The sequence below is a fragment of the Callospermophilus lateralis genome, chromosome 5 (genome assembly GCF_048772815.1).
Source record: "Callospermophilus lateralis isolate mCalLat2 chromosome 5, mCalLat2.hap1, whole genome shotgun sequence".
NCBI lineage: Eukaryota > Metazoa > Chordata > Mammalia > Rodentia > Sciuridae > Callospermophilus > Callospermophilus lateralis.
Genome location: NC_135309.1, coordinates 40,118,622 through 40,139,275, shown reverse-complemented (window position 1 = coordinate 40,139,275; position 20,654 = coordinate 40,118,622). Strand labels below are relative to the sequence as shown.

The window sequence follows — 20,654 nt, the reverse complement described above, 5'->3', positions numbered from 1 at the left end:
TTTGAGAGGTTTAGATGAGGTGATGAGTGTGGGGCCCCATGAGGGTATTAGTGGTTTTGTAGGAAGAGGAAAGATATTTGCTCTGTCTCTCCATGTAATACCCCCCACCATGTTATAAAGCAGCAAGAAGGCCCTCATCAAATGTGGCCCCTTAACTTTGAGCCTCCAGAACTGTGAACTGAATAAACCCTTTTTATTTATAATTCTCCTACTTTCAGGTATTTTGTTATAGCATCAGAAAGTAGAATATGGCACTTGATTTAACTAGAAAGGAAATCAGAATATGCAAACCTAGGAAAAGCTTTCTGCCTTCTCTTCTCTGTCTAAAACAGAATATAAATTCTCCTTTACTAGAGACAACTCAACTTACCAGCTGAAATGACACCAGAGCACACCAGAGGCATCTGTTAACAAACCTCCTTTCTGTGGTTCCTACCCACCCCCCAACATTACCCTCACTTTTTACCCTTGGAAGCCTAAAATCTGGTTCCTTTGTCCTATTGTTTCTCTTTAAATGTACTGTTTATTTATGAGGGTGTTTCATAAACCCAAGTTCTAACTAAACCATCCAGCTGTTCCTCCCTGAGTTTTTCCCTTGTGTTCATGAGATATACATGATGATAAACTTCAGTTTATTTTTCTTTTGTTAAACCTGTCTTTTGTTATAGATCCCCAGATAAGAACCTAAAAAAAGCAGAAGAAACATTTTTTTCCCTCTCAAACCAGCACCACCATAGCTGCTATTAAAACATTTCCACTCTCTCAATCTGTCTGTGGTGCCTCCCAGAATGCTCCTGTAGGAAGTAGCTCTCCCTCTGGGAATACAGCTCCCTTCTTATTTCTAAGGCCTGCCTTTTTTTTCTCTTGCCCTCAGTTCCATCCCATTAGAAGATTGGGAAAGTGCCTGCTATGGTTTAGGAAAGTGTTCCCCAAGTGTTAAAGATTTGGTCCTATTGGGAGCTGGTAGAACCTTCAGGAGGTGGGGCCTAGAGGGAGGTTCTTAGGTTATGCAGGGGGTATCTTCACAGGGGATTATGGGACCCTGGCCTCTTCTTTCCCTTTTGCTTCCTGGCTGATGGTGTAAGGGTTTTGCTCTGCCACACAATCCTGTCATGATGTGCTGCCTCTCCACAGGCCCAAAGTCATGGGGCTATTGACCGTGGACTCTGGAAATTACAAAACCGTGGGCCAAAATAAATCGCTTTCTATAAGCCAATCACCTCGTATTTTTCACTGCAGTCATGGAAAGTTGACTAACACAGTGCCCACTGGTAGAAAGCACAAGGCAGCCCCAGACAGCCTTGGTGGGCCAGCCATTGCTAACAGGTCCTGGCCAGGTGGTCATCACTGGCTGTCCTGCCCCCTGGGCCACCTTTCTAGATCTCTGTTGGCAGTTGCCGCTCCCTCACTCCCTTCAGCTGCTCCTGGGAGATGCCCAGGCAGGAAGCAGTGGGGCTAGCAGTGACCTACTCTGCATTTTCCTCTGCATTCCCCACTGGAGAGCCACACTCTGAGCCTTTGGGTGGCTTTCCAGCCTCTACTCGGGAGTCTCTGCCAATAGGGATTAACCAGCCTGGCTCACAGGGAAGTTGCAGGCATGATTAAGGAGTTTGAGATGGGGAGATGATCCTAGATCATTTGAGAGAACACAATATGATCACAAGGGTCCTCATAAAGAGACAGGCAAGAATGAAGGAGCCACAAGGAGATGACAATAGAAAGAGAGGAGAAGAGAGAGGGGAAGATTGATTCCTCTGAGGATGTTAGCTGCTGGCATTGAAGATGAAGGACAGGGCCAAGAAGCAAGGAATACAAGTGGCTTCTACAGGCTGGAAAAGGAAAGGATACAGATTCCCTTAGAGCTTCCAGAAGGAACACAGTCCTACCAACACCTTGACTTCAGCCCAGAAAGATCACTTTAAACTTCTGACCTTCAGATAATAAATTTTTGAGTTTATTTATTTATTTTTGCAGTGCTGGGGATCAAACCCAGGCAAGTGCTCCACCACTGAGCTAAGCCAGCCTAATTTGTGTTGTTTTAAACCATCAGATTCATGGTAACTTGTTATAGTAGCAATTGGAAATGAATATGTATTATTTTTAAAAAGCATCCATTTTGTCAAAATTCTTAAGTTTATTGGTTTAAAGCTATTTATGGTATTGGTATTGTTTCTCTCTCTCTCTCTCTCTCTCTCTCTCTCTCTCTCTCTCTCTCTTTCTCTGATACTGGGAATTGAACCCAGGGTTTCACACATACTGAGCAAGTGCTCTCCCACTGACCTATATCAACAGCACTGGCTCCTTATTTTTTAAACAACTGCTTCACTAGGTATGGAGATCCCATCTGTAATCCCAGAAGACTTGGGAGGCTGAGACAAGAGGATCATGAGTTTCAGGTCAGTCTCAGCAACTCAGATACTTAGTGACTTAGTAAGACCCTATCTCAAAAAATAAAAAAGACTGGGGATACATATAGCTCAATGCCCCTGGGTTCAATTCTAGTATCTAAAACAAACAAATAAATGCTCTGCTTCTGTGTAAGTGCTCTTCATATTCAATTTCCAACATTGCTTACTGGAGGGTACACTCTTGAGTCCTGAGTCACTTTGCCACAGGCTTTTTTCTATTTTTGGTTGCTCTTCTCTTATTCCCTTGTTTTCTAAGGAATTAACTTTGACCCCTTCTCACTTCCTTCTGTCTCATTTCCTGGAATTCTTTTCTAACCTTCTGAATTGGACATCCGGCTCATTAACTTTCATTCGTTCTTCTTTCATGAGATTAAAGACTTTAAATTTCCTTCTATGTACTGCTTTTGGTGCATCCCATAAATTCTGATGTATATAGTAGTATTTCTATGATCATTCAGCTCTAAATTTCCTAATTTCTATTTGCTATAGTTTGGATCTTAAATGTCCCCCAAAGGCCCATATGTTAAAGGCATTACAGGGAGTGTGGCACTACAGGAAGGTGGTGGAACATTTAAGAGGTGGGGCCTAGTAGGAGATCTTCTGGTCTTTGGGGGTGCATACTTGAAGGGAATATTGGGACCCCTGGCTTCTTTTTCTTTTCTTTTGCTTGAGGCAAACAGCTTTGCTCTGCCATGCCTTCCAACCAGGATGTGCTGCCACTATCCCAAAGCAACTGGGTCATGGGCTGAAACCTCCAAAACTCTGAGCCAAAATAAACCTTTTCTCTTTACAAGTTGACTATCTTAGATATTTACTTACAGTAACAGAAAGATGACTAACAGACCATTTGTTCTTTAACCTTATGTCATTAAGAACTTTTGTTTTGCTGATGAGTTTGTTTATAGGAGGCATCAGGTATGTTTCTGTTATTATCATTGCTCAACTTTCTTGTTGGGATAGTAAAGGCTTGCCTCTGACTTCTTTGCCTGTTTTTGGCCTGTTTTCCTAGAATAGAAGGCAATATGGTCTTGAACTCCAAATTGCACAGAGAAGAAGAGCTGAGAAATTAGACCTGTCTCCCCAGGTCTACAAAGGTCTAGTATCAAAGATTTATAAGGGCTGCCTAAAGTGACTTGGCACCATAAACTGTGATCTAGTAAGAGCCTCCAGGAAATCTAATGTAAGGCAATAATCTAATAGAAAGAAGAAGACATTCAGATAAATGTCCATGATAGGATTAATCTTCCCCAAAGAGGAAATAACCTAATATTACCTATCAGTTTATCAATGTCACAATTTTTGTAATTATTATTTTTATGGATGCAAAATATTCCAGTATGTATACCATGTATGCCTTAATAAGTTCCCTGAAAATAAAGCACTTAGCTAACCAAGCATATAAAAAGTACTCAGTAAATCCTAGCACGTATTACTACTCTCATTTTAAAAAAAATATTTTTTAGTTGAAGATGGAGAGAATATCTTTTTTATTTTTATGTGGTACTGAGGATTGAACCCAATGTCTCACACATGCAAGGCAAGAGCTCTACCACTGAGCCACAACCTCAGCCCTATTACTCTCATTTTTCAGAGGAGAGAACAGCTGTTTCTCTCTCTTATCATTGGCATGGAAGGTATTTTTTCAGTGTTTTTGCTAATTCAGCATTGCAGGGACTATCCTGATATATGTATCATTCTGCATATATGAATAAACTATAGGGTAAACTCAAAGGAATAGATTTCCGGGTAAAGGATATGTGCCTTTAAAAATAAAGTTAGTTATTTCATTTCCAATTTCTTCCTGTTAGTCAAGGTACTGGCAAACACAGTTGTATAGCTGCATATTTGTTCTAAGGCATTTTACAGGAAATAGAAACTTTAAGCTAAGCTTTCGCCTGACTGCAATGGCTATTCAGGATAAGAAGGGGCTTTATGGGTACATTAATCAGCTTTCTGTTACCATGACAAATACTTGAAATAATCAATTTATAAGGAGGAAAGGTTTATTTTGGCTCATGATTTCAGTCTATGGTTCCTTCATCATGTTGCTCTGGGCATATGGTGGCCCAGTGCTTCACAGTGGGGAGCATGCAGTGGAGGAGGCTTTGTGGTGGCCAGGAAGCAAAAAGAGAAGAGGGGCCATGTTCTCAATATCCCCTTTCAAGGGCACACTGCAAATAACCCAACTTCCTCCCACAAAAGATTCCACCACGTCCTAATAGCATTACAGGTTGGCAACCAAGCCTTCAACACAAGATCCAAACTATAACAAGGGGCAATGTGTTCAACTGCATCTAACAAATCTAGGAGAATGAGAGCAGTCACTTTAATTTCCATCTCTGTAAAATGGGAATAAAATCTATGCTGTTTGGGGCTGGGGATGTGGCTCAAGCAGTAACGCGCTCGCCTGGCATGCGCGGGGCGCTGGGTTCAATCCTCAGCACCACATAAAATAAAATAAAGATGTTGTGCCCACCGAAAACTGAAAAATAAATATTAAAAATTCTCTCTCTCTCTCTTAAAAAAAAATCTATGCTGTCTGAAGATGAAATAAGATAAACAGTTGTACAGACAGGGGATTAATTCCAGGACTTCCAACAAATACCCAACTCCTCACATGTGCAAGTCCCTTACATAAAATATCACAGAATTTCCATATAATCTATGCACACCTCCTGAATACTTTAAACTATCTCTAGATGTTTTATCATATCTAATGCAATATAAGTGCTATGTTGCTATGCTACTTTTTTTTTTTTAAGGAACAATATCATGAAAAAAGTCTACATGCTTAGTATAGATGCATTTTCCCCCCAAATATCTTCAAATTGTGGTCGGTTGAATCTATGGAAGTAGAACCAGAGGACAGAGAGGCTGACCGTGTATGAATGCTACAGCCAGAGAAGGGGAGCAAAAATTGCTAAAGAAATGTAAACCTTACATGTATCTTGCCCTTAACGAAGGTGGTGATATCTTCCTCATTGTCAAAGATGGATAGTGTCTGAAGCAAGTTGTTTTCCAGCCATTCCCAGTGTTTTGTGATCTCTTTACGGGAAGAACCTAGGAGGAGGGGTTTGGTGAAGAAAAGAAAACTCATAAAATCACAAGGTCTTAAACATAAATTCAAAGAAGAGATAAAAAATGAGTGACCTAGTTTACTATTTAAATGACTACAATCTTCAAGATGCTTGTTGATCTTTTCTTTCTTAAACTTTGTATGTATAAGTAATAAACAGTGCTGGTAACACACACACACATACACACAAAAACAAAACAAAACAAAAAACAAAAAACCCAACCAACCACCCAAACAAACAAACAAAAATAAAGCACCAGGCAACTTAGTAGAGAGCCATGTGGGAGACAAAGCTTTCCCTCCCTCCCTCCAATAGTGGTGATCATCACTGGCTTGTATGTGTCACCCTAGAAATAGCTATGCATCTAAAAGCTTCCTAAGTGATCATGGTTTAACTTCCAGTTGAAAGAATTTAATGTGCTCTTTGATATGGATATGATTAATCTGACACAATCAGACTTTTTAGAAGTGGATTTAGCACTCTCCTGAAAATTCAGGCATCCACAGATGCCAACTGGAACTTCCAAAGGGTGTGAAGCCCCTGGCCAGCTGGGCTTTGCTGGGAAGGGAAGTAGTTACCAACCCTTTTCAGCTTTTCCTGGCTGATCTTCTCCCCTAGTGTCTGCCCCTCCATCCCAGGAGGCATCCCTGTCTTCTGCAGAGAGGGGCCCTGGAGACCTAGCAGACCCAGTGAAAAAATTCAGAGAAGGCAGCACAATGCCATTCCTAAAGGATGGGAAGACTGTTTGCTCCCATCAAGGACCTAGAAGAGCAGCCCCAAGAGGAGATACAATGGGCTGAGAAAAGGTCTCTACTTGGCCTGCTCCCCCTACCCTTGCCACTCCACTTTTGGCATGGGGTTTGCAGTCAAAAATTGTTTTATGAATAAATGAACACAAGGATAAGAAGAGAAATGAACACCCTGGACCCTTCTTAGGTGTCCTGCTTGGACCCCCAAGCAGGTCAGGTTAATCATGTGGCCTACAGCAAGGTCCACAAAATTGGTATGCAGGGAGTCTTAGCTAGGAAGCAAGTCCAGTTTGACTGTAAATCAGACTTTTTTTTTAATGGTGGGAATTGAACCCAGGGTCTTGTGTTTGCTAGGCAAGTGCTCTACCCTTGTGCTACATCCTAATCCTGAATCAGATATTTTTGCTAGAGCACCTATCCTTGGTTACCCCATCCTTCCCTACCTGGCAACATTATTTCACCAGCTGAGCATGTGGCCCTGATCCCATTCTGGCCAGACTAGGTTGGTCCTCACCACCTCCTCCAAGCCATTGCACCTGCTCATTGCTCTGTCACAGCTTGGCCTATCTAGGTTAGGGTTGATTTGTCTGTTTTTTGGCATCTGCTCAAGTGGTCCATATAACAAGCAATTCCACAGGAAATATCGTTCTCAAGTAGAGTAGGATGACCACATGAAAACAACTGCTCCAGCATTACACAATGTACAATGAGTCACACCAGGCAAACAGAATTCCCCTGGAAGTCCCTTAAATCATCCCAAACTATCTTGACTTTCTCCCCCCATTTTTCTTTGGATTCAATTTGACCTCCTTGACCTGATGTACAAAGGCCACAGTCTAGTTGGTAGGGGGAGGATTTCTTTCTTTTTCTCTCTCAGTGAATTTTGAAGTTAAGTTTACATATGATGCAAACTTTAATGTATCATTTTAATTTACACATACATTTCTGGCAGTCTTAAACAGAAGCAATCTTTTCCTTGCTGTCTGCATTTTAATCATAAATGTTTATGTTTGTTTGTTTTGCAGTGCTGAGGATGAAACTTGGGGTTTTACACATGTGAAAGTGTTAGAGGTGGCCTTATATGCTCTACCATTGACTATATTCCCAGGCCTGAATGTGCATTTAAAAGGATTATTAGTTAAAAGTAACTCAAATTTCTTCTAATACTAAAGAAACACTTAAACGGTGCCGTCTCTGTGAGGCATTGGGAATAAAAGGAATGGAATAGCTAGTTGGATTATTAAGTACTATTTGTGTTTTCAGAGCTTCCTGTGGATTATCTTTTTTTCATTTTTAGAACATCTTGAAGACAAGTATTATTATTTTCATTTTATTTTGTTTATTTTTTTGTGGTGCTAGGGATTGAACCCAGGGCTTCATGCATGTGAGGCAAGCACTCTATCACTAAGCCACATCCTCAGTCCTATTATTTTCATTTTAAAGGATTAAAAGATGAAGCTGAAGCAGAGGGTTAAGTAAGTTATACAAAGTCACACAGCAGGGAAGTAAGTAAACCAGAATCCCAGGACTAGTTGCCTGGCTGTAGAGCCTGCCCTTACCCTGGGGAGCTCCCAGTCTAACAGGAGAGACTTACATATAAAAGTGCTAGTGGAGACTTATCAATTCCAAAAGAGTAAGAAGGAAGGATAGCTTACATGGGTGTGGGGAATCTGGGAAGATCTTCTAGGAGGTGACAACTGTGAGTGTCAACAGAGCAGAGGGAAGGTTTGGTGGATGTGGGAGGCACTGTGCATAGTAGCCAGGAGAGGTGTGGTTAGGAACTGCAAGCCCTGCAAGTATGTGGCCTGTGTGAAAGTCAGCCGTGAGCTGGGAAAAGGAGGTCAGGGGGGTGGGAATGTAGCTCATTGGTAGAGCACTTACCTAGCATGCATGAGGCCCTGGGTTTGATCCCTAGAACTGGAGGGAGGGAGGGAGGGAGGGAGGGAGGGAAGGAGGGAAATGGGGTAGGTGGACCCCTACCTACAGAATCATGTCTGATTGGGTGGACTGCTTCTGAGACCCAGCCCAGACGCGAGGAGGGAGGCCCAGGCAGAAACCAGGTCAGCTTGTGGTCTGATGTTGGGGAAGTCAGGGTGTGGTATGAAGCTAAGGACTGGGACTCTGCAGCATGGCCAGTCTCTCCCTAGAATGAAGCCCTGCTGTTACCAAAGGGACTCCCATGCTGCAGCATCATGCTCTTTTCTTCCTGTCCTTGGGGCTGCTCTTGCAGTTACAGTCCCCTCCCCATCTACACCCCAAGGAGGGGCATTATTGAGACTGAGACGACCATCTTCAGCACCCATTTAAAAGTATCCGGTCTCCTTGTAGCCCTGCCTGGCACACACCAACAAGTTCTTGCTCTAGGGTGGTCCCCACCGTATAGGAACCCCCTTTTTCCTGCAGGCAAATCCTCACTGCCTCCCAGAACCCTACTCTGGCTCTTGAGCCAGCATATCTAGGGTACTGTTAGGCTTTGTAACTTTGGTGTTGAGCAAACTCTCCTTTTTTTAGTGGTGCTGAGGATTAGAACCCAGGGACTCCTGCATGCAAGGCAAGCACTCTACCAACTGAGCTGTATCCCCAGCCAGAGCAAACTCTTCTTTCTAACCCTTAAGTCTATTTAATCAGACAGAGGAGACAATAGGTCACTGTTGTTCAGGGTGATGATGAAGAAGAAAGACCACCCAGGGCAAAGTGCCCACCTGGTAAGAAGCAGCTGCTTCTGGGTTGCCATCTTCCTTGGGTACTTATCTCCTCCACCCACCTTCTGAAGCGCGGTTCCAGTTATAAGGTCCACAAACTTGCTAGTCTCATTATCTTTTCCAGGCCTCTAAGGAACACCATTATCTTGGAGGACCTGGATACTGTCACTTCTATCCCAAAGGGTGGTTCAGCACAGTGGTTATAGGGGCAGGCAATCTGGGTCTGAACTGCAGCTCTGTGTGACTTCAGACATTTTTCTTAACCCCTCTGTACCACAGTTTCCTCATCTTCAAAACAGGGCCAATGTTCTTGTGAGGGAGTAAGGTAAGGGACTAGCCACACTGGAAGTGCTGTTTGAGCACCGGCTACAAGTGTCATTTTATCAGAGCAACCTTATAACTGTCATTTTATCAGAACAACTCTGGCCTAGTCAGTGCCCACTGAAAGGGAAGTTCCCCCAACATTCTTGGGAAGGGTGGGTTCACTTCCTCCTAGTACAACTCCAGTGGATTCTCATTATTCATGGTAGTTTTTAAAGTCTGTAGTTCCCTGAACACTGAATTAATACTGGACTATTACGCCAAGGGAAATGCAAGGGTAGGCTCTTACCAGCCTCTGATCATGTTTTCATCAACCAAGCAATACATATATTTGTTTTATGTGTTTCTGTTTAAAGACACTTTATTTAGTATTTATTGTTGATTCATTAGCATTGAGCTCATGATCGGCAGCACTGCAACTCATTCCTAAGGAATGTGTAGACGTTCCTAAACTTCTCTAACACACATTTTTTTTTTCTGTAAAACACATCATAGTCTTGCACTCCGGTGTTTGCTTGGGAGCCTTTTATGTGTATATATGCAGTACTAGGGATGGAATCCAAGGCCTTGTGCACACTAAGCAAGTGCTCTACCATTGAGCTACATCTCCAATCATTTTTTAAAATTTTATTTTCAGACAGGATCTTGCTAAGTTGCCCAGGCTGATCTCAAACTTGTGAGCCTTCTGCCTCGTCTTACCAAGGAGCTGGAATTACAGGCATATGTCACCATGCCTGGCCTGCTTGGGAGTCATTTTAATCAGTAAATAATCACAAAAAGCATAAAAATGTCGAAACATGTTACATAGACTGTGAAAATGCTACCTGTATACAATATGAGAGCTGAAAAAAGAGGGTAGAGGAACACCTTAATCCACCTCAGCTGGGGACGTGCACACTATGTGACTCAAAAATTTTTACCACTTTGCACATACACATGTAGGGACAACTTTTCTTGAGAAAAGGTGAATATAAGAATGTGGACACTGCTAAATCCTGAGCCTGAGTCCTTGGCGGGGGGTTGGGAGGGGCATGGGGCTCCATGGGGCTGTCCTCTACTGACCCTGCTCTCTATGAACAGTGAAGTTGCCTTCATACACTAGATGCAATGGCTCCTCTACTTCCCTCTTGGTGGCCTGGCTATTATCTCAGTGAGAGGCAGTATGGGATTCTTAGTAGGCACCACCCTGCCCAGAAATACCAGCTGTATGTCCTTTCCCTCCCACATGTGACCTCATGACTCAGGGCACCTACCACATGCCACTGTCCAGTAGACCTGCGAGTCCTGGGTCTGGTGCAGGATGCGGTAAGGGGCCACACGGGCGCTGGAGTCCAGCACCACATCTAGGGTGCCCACGAGAAGACCTGGGAGCAGGGCAGAGAGATGTGGAGGGTGAGAGGTCAGCCATGCTGAAAGGTCCCTGGGAGCTGAGCCTAGCCAGAGGTCATCAGGATGGCAGCCCCAGTACAAGGAAATAGACACATTCTGAATCATCACCCCCATGGGCAAACAGCTTCTCTTTTAAAGATCTTTGGCCAGAGTCTAATGTCTTAAAAAAAAAAAAATCCCTTCCTACTTTGTCCTGGAAGCATCTGTTTATTCTCTTGCTTCAGAAACACTTGCAGGCAGGAGAACAATCAAGTTTTCTTTCTACTTTTTTGTACTTGGGATTGAATCCAGGGGTGCTTTACCACTGAGCTACATTCCCAGCCCTTTTGAGACAGGATTCCATTAAATTGCTGAGACTGGCCTCTAACTTATGATCCTCCTTGCCGCAGCCTTCTAAGTCATTGGATTACAGGTGTGTGTACCTGGCACACATGTAGGTTTGACAGAACCCAAAGTTAAACGATCCTGAGAGGTCCTCTTTCAGAAAAAACATAAAATTAGGTTTGAAATCAAGTATTTCTTTTATCTTTTTTCTTCTTTTTTTAATATTTATTTTTTAAGTTTTAGGTTGACACAGTATCTTTATTTTACATTTATATGGTGCTGAGGATCAAACCCAGTGCCTGGTGCATTCTAGGTGAGCACACTACTACTGAGCCACAACCCCAGCCCCATATTTCTTTTATCTTTGTGTGGTACTGGGGAACCCAGGGTCCCAGGGCATGTTAGGCAAGCATTCTACCACTGAGCTATATTCCCAGCCCCAAGTATTCCTTAGAATAAGAAAATACAAATTGCAAATTAAAATATAAAGAACAATATCACAAAGTTCAGAAAAATAACAATGTATTTTATTAATTGCAAGACACATCTCCTAATATATCCCCTTCCCTCCAACATTTCTGTCATAGAACTCTGGTTGCTTCTTACAGGACAATGATTTTGTAACATCACCTTCCATATCAAGAACAGGAGGACAATATTGTCTTTTTTTCTGGCATGGGATTACAAATTTTTATTTCTGAAAGGTTAGGGAAGTTTCTTCCAACCTCAAAAGCCACGGGGCTAGAAAAGACATGTAAATTTTTAGAATTGCTAAATTTGGGAAAACACTGATTCTGTTTTCTTTATCTCTGAACCAAGGCATTTTAGGACAAGTTTTCTTTCTTGTCACATACACATACCCGGTTTGTAGTAGTGCTATCTCTGCCAAGGTCACTATTTCCTGACAAATCAGCAGGGAATATATATATTTTCTAACACTGTTTGTCTGATTCATTTCTCTTTATAAATTCAACAATCAACCAATCTAAAACCCTATTCACTATTCCTATTTGAAAAGTATTTCTTCCTTTTAATGAAGTGCTACTTTTGGTATGATCTGAAAATACATTGTTGCCATCTTCCTGTTGATGCTAGAAACAATTTCTTTTGATTTTATTACTCAAGTTTTACAATTTTGTCCCTGACATATTCATTTTAAGATCTAATCTTTAAAAAACACAATAAACAATTACACTTTTTTTTCCCCCTGAAATATTCTGAAATGTGTAAGTTGCAAAAGGGCATATTTAAACTTTAACAGTTTGGAATAAACCTTTTTTTGTTGTTGTTCATGTTGGTGCTTCTCTTCTGATCTCGGAAATTTTATTTTAGAGTCTCTAAACTGTTGGCATATCCACATAAAAAGATCTGAAAGCTTTTTAAAAACAGACCGATCATTTGTCACACTAGACTCTTTAAAGAAAAGTTCAGGGTGGTAGGGTTTTAAAAGATGACTTAAATAAAATTGGATCACCGATGGTTTATCTCCTGAGAGGACAGAGCTAGGGAGGCCACAATATCTATAATGGCATAAGAAGGCCATGGCAGGATGTACCAAACCCAGCTGGGTGACGACGGGAGGGGGAACTCAAGGAATGGTTCCTTGAAGGATGGTCTGGGAATTCAGTCTTGGAGGACACAGAGAGATGAATGATGTAACAAAGGGTGTTTGTCATCCACTGTCTCCCTTTCCTCACTGGGCTTGTAGTAGCTTCTGAGGTTAACTCCCACTGAACAGCTTAACTCCCACTGAACAGCCTGGTTCAGGAGGCAGGCCCAGTATGGATCCCTGTGATTCTCCAGGCCCTTTTGAAGGCAGCCTGAAGTACTAAAGGAAGAACATTGAGTTTTCTTGGAAACAGTACAGTCTCTCACACATGAAGAGGTGTGGCCCAGGAGAGGATGACCACAGAGGTCTTCTATTGGAAGCCTCCATCTGCATCTGCCAGGAATGTATCAGCTGAGACACTGAATATCAGAACATTTTACAGAAAATTCTCTTGATAAATTGGAGGATCTAGAAACAGTGGGCCTGCATTCCTGCAGGGCAACACTCAGCACCTGGAGTACTAGCACTGGGGTCTCCCATAAGGCCACCCCTGGATACCCAGCTCAGTTCCAGCAGTGCCAGGTTGCAGGTACTGAAAGCATGAGGGGCTTTGGACAACATCTGCTGAAGGAATGCCCAGTGGACTTCCTCCAAGTTCCATATACCACACAACTCCAGAGGCTCCCAGCTCAGTCTCCTGTGTGAATGGTGGTCCCCAGACCCACAAAGGGCACCTTGGCTAGCTCATAGGAACACCCTGTACTGGTAATTAGGTAAAGCCATGGGTCAGTAGCTCTGATGTCACCAAGGAGCACGAAAGGTAGGTCAAGGATAGAAGGAGAGAAGGGGGGCTGAGGCCAACAGCAGGGATCTCTGATCTTTATAAAAAAAATAGGCAATTTTTTAGTGAATTGGTAATATCGACAGAGGCAAAAGAAAATGTGTGCTTGTGTCACTTGGCCCTCAGCAGCACTTAAGGAAACTGAGGCTGACGCAGAGGCAGAGTATTGGGAGGTCTCTCTGATTTTCAGCTGCTAAATCCCACTCGAGAGAGCCGCACACGCCTTGGCAAAGCACCGGGAGGCTCTCAGGCATGGAATCTCAGCAGAGGCCACTGCCAGTCTTCATTCGGTCGCCCTGGGTCGGCCTCGAAGTCTCCGGAGCGACCACCTAGCCAGAGCGCATCTGCCTTGCTCGAGCCCCCAGTCCCCATCACGACCTCCCGCTAGCTCCCCACCTCGAGCCCCCGACGCCCCCGCCCTGTCTGCACCTGACGCCTCTCGACCCTTCCTGGCCTCGCTTGCGGGTCACTTCGCCCCCTAGGCCTCTCCTGGTCTCGCGCCCCGCGCCTCGCCGCGAGCTGACGTGCTTGTCCGCGGCGACGCCGAGGCTGGGCCTGTCCTGGGCGCGTCGGTCCCCGGCCCCCGCCGCCGGCGCGCCCTCCCCGCCCGGCCCAGCGCGGCGCCTGCAGGCCAGGCCGCCCGCGCGCCTCTCACCGGTGAGGCCGCCGCCCTTGCCGTGGCCCCGGCGCCGCTGCAGCACGAAGAAGGGATTGGCCCGCTCCGTCACCCACAGCGCGTTGGCCACCAGCACCTCCTCGGGACCCAGCCACATCGCGGGGCCGCTCGCACCCGGCCTGGGCCCGCGAGGCGGAAGCGCCCGCCGCTGTCGCCGCGCCGGAGCAGAGCGGGCGGGGCGGGGCGGGGGGAACGGGCCCGGAGGGCGGCGCCCCCTGGTGGGCGCCCGGCGTTGACAGGACGCCGGTCCTGGGCCCGCCCGCCGCGCGGCCTCTCCCCGCCCAGCCTCGCCCCTCTCCGTCCTCGCGGACCCCGCCTCGCCCTGGCTATGGCCTCGGACCATCGCGGGCTGGGACTCGGCCGTGTCCACTTCTTCTCGCCCGAGGCCGCAGCGCTGCAGCCTGGTCTCCTCTCGCTCCAGCCCCGGGGCCTCGGGCCTCTCTGGAATCGCCCAGTCTACAGCGCAGGGAAAGGGGACTGGTTGTGCAGAGATCAGAACTTCTGGCATTTTGTGAACACTTGTTCAGAGTTTGGGGAGCAAATGTAAAGAATTAGCGTTTGTTGATATACTTTTAGTCAATTGTGCGATAGAGTGCGCATTAATGTTGCAAAGGTGGTTTGGAAAAGGGTTAGCAGTTTGTAATGATTTTCAGAATTCTGACAGTTGAGCCTAAGATTAATCTTCAAGGTCCAATGGACAGGTGGCCAGGAAGCCCCTGAGGCACGTATATCATTAGAAGTCAGTGTTCTACCCTCACCTGACAGATGGAACTCTGTGTGGTCTTGGGGTCTGGATCAGGGCTGGCCCTGGGATCAGTGGGGGTTTTTGCAAAGGTATAGGGTGGCCAGCATTTCCAGTCGGTATTGCAGATCCCTACTCCCCCTGAACCGACAGCTGGCAGAACCACTCACAGTCCAAACATGAGCTCTTAACATACCATGAAGCAAATTAAATTGACCACGGTTAACTTCAACACTGAGAAGTCTGCGTACCAGGGACTGGGGAGTAAGCCTGTGTCCTTCAGAGTCAAAAGGGGCTGCTAACTCTGTCAGGGGCAACTTTTGACGGGCCAATTGGGATTTCTGGTCACCTAGCTGGATAAAGGGTTGAGGTCAAGAGGGTATTGGGAAGGGGGCATATTAGAATCACCCTGGGAGATGTGAACAGAGTTGGATCTCTGTCACTGGCATTCAGGGATCTTAGTATAACAGATGTAGGTGTACATGACTGTCAGCCAGAGTAATCCATAGTCCTTTTCTTTTTCTTTCTTTCTCTCTCTTTTTTTTTTTTTTTTTTTTTTGTACCAGGTATTGAACTCAGGGGCGCTTACCCACTAAGCCACATCCTCAGTCCTTTTTTATTTTGAGGTAGGTTCTCACCAGGTTGTTTAGGGCCTCACTAAGTTGCTGAGGCTGACTTTGAACTTGAGATTCTCCTACCTCAGCCTCTGGAGCTGCTAGGATTACAGGCTGTGCACCCCCCCCCACCTCCCCATGTTATGCTCGAATTCGGGACCCCCAAAAGACCACCAGAGACCAAGATCGATGTAAGCAGCAAAGAGGTGTTTATTGCGAGCTAGTTAGGTCCTCCCTGCGCACACAGCAACTGGTGACCTGAGAGGCCCAGAGCCCAGGGTTTGTAGCAGTTGTATACACTCTTTGGGGAAGGCAGGGACCCCACATTAATCATAGCATCTCTTAGCAAATCATCACACACTGAGGGAAAATCATAAAAACAACTCTTAACATTGATTAGCACATTCACTGGCGGGAACAAGTTGGGTAAGGGTGATTGGTTAGTACCAGTGGGGGATTCGCTTGAACTAAATGGTTTAAGTAAGCCATGAGGGGAGTAGTGCTGAACTACACGGTTTCCCAACGTTATCAACCACCATAAACTACTGGGAGGGTCATCTGACATCCCAAGTATTTTCCCTGTCTCATGTCGATTGGTGGTTGCTAGAGGGTTGATATGGGTCCTCACCTAGCCTGACTGAGTCAGGGACACCTGGCTCCGCAGATCTCTCCTGTTATTTGTAGATAAACAACTCAGCAGGGTGGATGTGTGCCTAGGAGTGCTCTGTGGGTCTTTCCAAGGACAAGGGTCACGCCCCCTTCCTTGGACAGGCTTTGCTCTGAGGTAGAGGCTGGTTTCTCACCCATAATCCATAGAATTTTGAAATATTGCTTGTGACTCTAAATCAATTTTCAATATGTAGAGATACTGTTATTTATTCAGTAGAATTAAAGTCTGTATACTCTAGAGATACATGTGTACCAATGTTTATAGCAGCACCATTCACAACAGCCCAGTTGAGGATTAGTCTAAGTGTCCTTAAGCAGATGAATGGATAAAGAAAATGTGGTATATATACAGAATGGAGTTTTAATCAGCCATTAAGAACAAATCATGTCATTTGCAGGAAAATGGATGGAATGCTCCAGAGAATTATGTTGAGTGAAATAAGTCAGACCAGAGAATCACAGGTTGTATATTTCCCCTCATATGTGGAAACAACAAGGGAAAAAAAAAGGAAACAAACTGGATCTCATGAAAAAAGAAGGGAGTCCAGTAGGGTAGATGGGGGAGATTGGGAGAGGGAGAAAGGGGCATAAAGGAAGGTACTGGAAATGAAATTGATAAAATTATGTTATGTGTATGTAGGAATATGACACAAGGAAACCTACTCTTCTATTTAATTATTATGCACCAAGTCACCCCTCTTGCCCCCAAAAAAGTAGAGACTAGTTTTCTTAGGAAAACTCATAATGTTGTTTTACTCTGTAGAGAAATCTGCCTTGGAGATTTTGGAAGTACTTTTAACTACCCTGAGAGGAGGTAAAGGGTTATTTTGTTTCTTCACTGGAGGGATTAAACTTGAGCATGCCCTGGGATCACCTGCATGGCCTACTGAATACTTTGGGACCCCATTCCAGAGTATCTGCATACCTAATGAGTTCCTAATTGATGCTGTGCTGCTGGCCTAGAGACCACCCTTTGAAATACTTTTTTTTTTTTTTTTTTTTGAGAGAGAGAGAGAGAATTTTTAAATATTTACCTTTTAGTTTTCGGTGGACACAACTTTATTTTATTTTTATGTGGTGCTGAGGATCAAACCCAGTGCCCCATGCATGCCAGGCGAGCACTCTACCACTGAGCCACATCCCCAGCCCTGAAATACTCTTTATAAGAAGGGAAGATCAAATGATCATTGAGCACTTAGTATGTGCTAAACCTACTTTTAAATTTATTTTCTAAGATAAAATTCACATTTCATATAATTCACCTTTTAAGGTGCACAATTTAGTGGGCTTTTAGTATTTTCACAAGGTTGGAAACCACTACCACTATCTAATCCCAGAATGTTTTCATCATTCCAAAGAGAAACCCTGTACTCATTAGCAATCAGTCATTCCAATCTCTCCCTTCTCCTAGCCCCTGGCAAACACTAATCTGCTTTGTCTATGGATTTGTCTATTCTGGACATTTCATGTGGATCATACAATATGTGACCTTTTGTGTCTGGTTTCTTTCACTTACTATAATGGGTTCAAGATTCATTGATATTGTGGCATGTGGCAGTGCTTCGTTTCTTTCTTAGGACTGAATATATTATTTCATGGCATGAATATGTCACATTTGTTTATTCACTCATCAGTTGATAAACATTTGTTTTCTGCTTTTGACTGTGAATAATGCTGTATAAATTTTTGTGTATGTTTGTTTTAAATTCTCTTGGATATACTATATATTTATGCCATATTATTGGAACATGTGTTAAAGATATGTTTGATTGCCCAGTGCAGTGGTGCACACCTGTAATCCCAGTGACTCAGGAGGCTGAGACAGGAGGATTGTGAGTTCAAAGCCAGCCTCAGCAATTTAACAAGATTTTGAGCAATTCAGTGAGACCCTGTCTCTAAACTGAATACAAAAAAGGGCTAGGGATGTGGCTCAGTGGTTAAGCGCTCCTGGATTTAATCCCTGGTACCAAAAAACAAAACTAAAAATAAATTGATTTTTTTGAGTAACCACCAAACTGTTTTCCAAAGCAATGGTGCCATCTCACACTCCCACCAATAATTATGGGAGTTCTAATTTTCATTATCTCATCAGTGTTATTGTCCCAGTAATATCCAGTTCTAATGATTAATGATGTTGAAAATTTTTTAATGTGCTTCTTGTTTTTTTTTGGGGGGGTGGGGGAGAAATGCCTATTCCTATCTTTTTTTTTTTTTTTAAAGAGAGAGTGGAGAGAGAGAGCGAGAGAGAGAATTTTTTAATATTTATTTTTTTTTAGTTTTTCGGCAGGCACAACATCTTTGTTTGTATGTGGTGCTGAGGATCGAACCCGGGCAGCACGCATGCCAGGCGAGCGCGCTACCGCTTGAGCCACATCCCCAGCCCTGAAACCTACTTCTGACATAATTTTAAATCTAATTCCTCCCACATCAATCCTATTGGGTAGGTATTTATGATTCTTAAATTAGGGATGATAAAACTGAAATCCAGGCAGGTGAAATGACTTGCCAAGTTCAAACTAGTAATTGGCAGAGATAGCACTGATATACAGACCTTTCTGGTTCCAACTTTTTTAAAATATATACTGGAAACTTGCTGCTTTTGGTCCCCAACAGCCACTTCTCCTTTCTGGGCAGCACAATTATTTTTGTTTTGGGAGCCTTTCCTTAGACCTTAACTCCCATCTTTTTTCTTTTTCTTTGTGGAGCTGGGGATTGAATCCAGGGCCTTGTACATGCTGCACAAGTGCTCTCCATTGAGTTACATCTCAGCCTTCAGCTCCTGTCTTGCAGGTGAAGCTAAATGCACCACTGGGCTGCAGAAGTGGAACCCACGCTGGCTGAGGCAATCAGTGAAACCCATCTCTGGGATCACAGTGGCTGGATTGGTGATGGACATGTGCCTTCAAACAGGGCCCAGGCAATGCCATTCTGGTCTGGAACACTTCAGTGGAGTGCTGATGACACTACTGGCACACTGAACATATGTGTCATTGTATTCTATAGAGAAATCTGCCCTCAAAAATTTGGAAGTACTTGTTACCACAAGATGGAGATTTCCTAGAGGAAGCAAAGCTGGAAGATGTATCCTGGTATCAATGTTTGAGGGTCAAATCATATCACATCTGCCACAGGCTTTAGCTTTTGGAAACCACTACATTCCCATTTTACTTTAGCCAGTGTGGGTTGAATTTTCTTTCACCTGCGACCAAGAGTCCTCACTGATACATATTACCACCAACAGTACTCCATGTGGCCAAGAGTTTTTTTCATTAGGCTTTTATTGAAATGGTTATATTAGCAAATTTCGCACATACAGGTATACACTATTGGCATTTAGTTATATACCATACAATTTCACTATTTAATTATAACCATGTGGACATAAGAGTTGTGCTGCCCAGAACATTTCCAAGGGTTGATAAAATCTGATTGTCAATAACTCAGTTCACATTGTATTTGAAGGTATCTGTGTTCTAGACAGGCTAAATCCCCCACAGTGAACCCCCCAATTAAGCTAATGATCAATTTTTCTCTTCTTGAATACATGATATGTGTTGTTCCTGACACAAGCTATCCAATGGTGAATTAAAAGTCAAGTGCATAGTTTCCCTTTTATCTCTCAAGGTAGAAGATAAGTCATTTGCCACACTTACATATATTCCAAGCTTCCCCCATCCCAAATTACCTGTGCTATAGTTAGAAAAATAGTTTTGTATGCCATCGTCTTGAGATGTTGTGCATAGTTAGCAGGAACCTGGAGTAAGAGGGGCTCTTCAAATGACCCAAATATGAAAGGAGTGACTTTAGTATTTTCTGAGTATAAAAGCTACTGAGGGTCAAAACCAATTGTGACATATGTAGTCTGGGATTGGAAGTAGTCCTTCTCTTGTGTGGGAACAGGATATTTCTATTAGGCAATGATGTTCTCCACACTGTCAATGTTACCTCCTAGCTGGGAGTCTTTTCTTGTGTTGGTAAGCATGCTTGTCCAGTTTTCTTGGACAGAGCTACTGCCACTCTGGAGTCCATCCTGCTTCCCATTCTTGGCTCAAGACACCAGATTCTGGCCTAAGCACCAACCAAGGGAGCCCCTCCTCCAGCTGGGTCAGCAAGACAGGCCTGGGCTGCTGGAAGGATGAAGGGAGACAGTGCCCTCTCTGCCTCTTTCCAGGTTGGCATGTATCGTCACAAGCTAGGCCCCCCACAAAGGTGCTGGGCTGTGGAACCAGGTCACATCTAGTGACTGGATCCACAGAACACATTTAGCAATCAGCAGCCTTCCTATTTTGGAAGAGCTTGATCACCTGAAGGAAAACAAATGGCTTGGGATAATATATTCTACCTAGATCCTCTCCACCTTTTAAATAAATTTCTTGGTTCAGTTCTTCCTAGTCATTAGAAAAGTCCTTTAATATCACACAGTACAAATATACTTGGACTTAATGTGGAGGAAGGGTAATTCCAAAAGCAAATTTAAATTCACATTAAGTTGTGTTAATTTTGAAAACAATATCTCAGAACAATCATCTGTAATTCTATTTTTTTAAAGCTATTGATGGACACAATACCTTTATTTTACTTATTGTTATGTGG

The 20,654-nt window shown here is 43.8% G+C and overlaps 1 protein-coding gene across 2 annotated transcripts in view; it reads right to left on the bottom strand.

Annotated features, from left to right (window-relative positions):
* Positions 1-14,198, bottom strand: part of Tbc1d9b (TBC1 domain family member 9B) — a 49,255-nt gene extending 35,057 nt beyond the window's left edge. For both annotated transcript variants that reach the window (XM_076856535.2, XM_076856536.2), the window contains exons 1-3: positions 14,016-14,198; positions 10,511-10,621; positions 5,350-5,468 (exon numbers count right to left, since the gene is read on the bottom strand). In XM_076856535.2, the coding sequence (XP_076712650.1) occupies positions 5,350-5,468; positions 10,511-10,621; positions 14,016-14,133 (348 nt within the window). In that variant the 5' untranslated portion in view covers positions 14,134-14,198. The remainder of the gene's footprint in view (positions 1-5,349; positions 5,469-10,510; positions 10,622-14,015) is intronic.
* Positions 14,199-20,654: the final 6,456 nt, after the last annotated feature.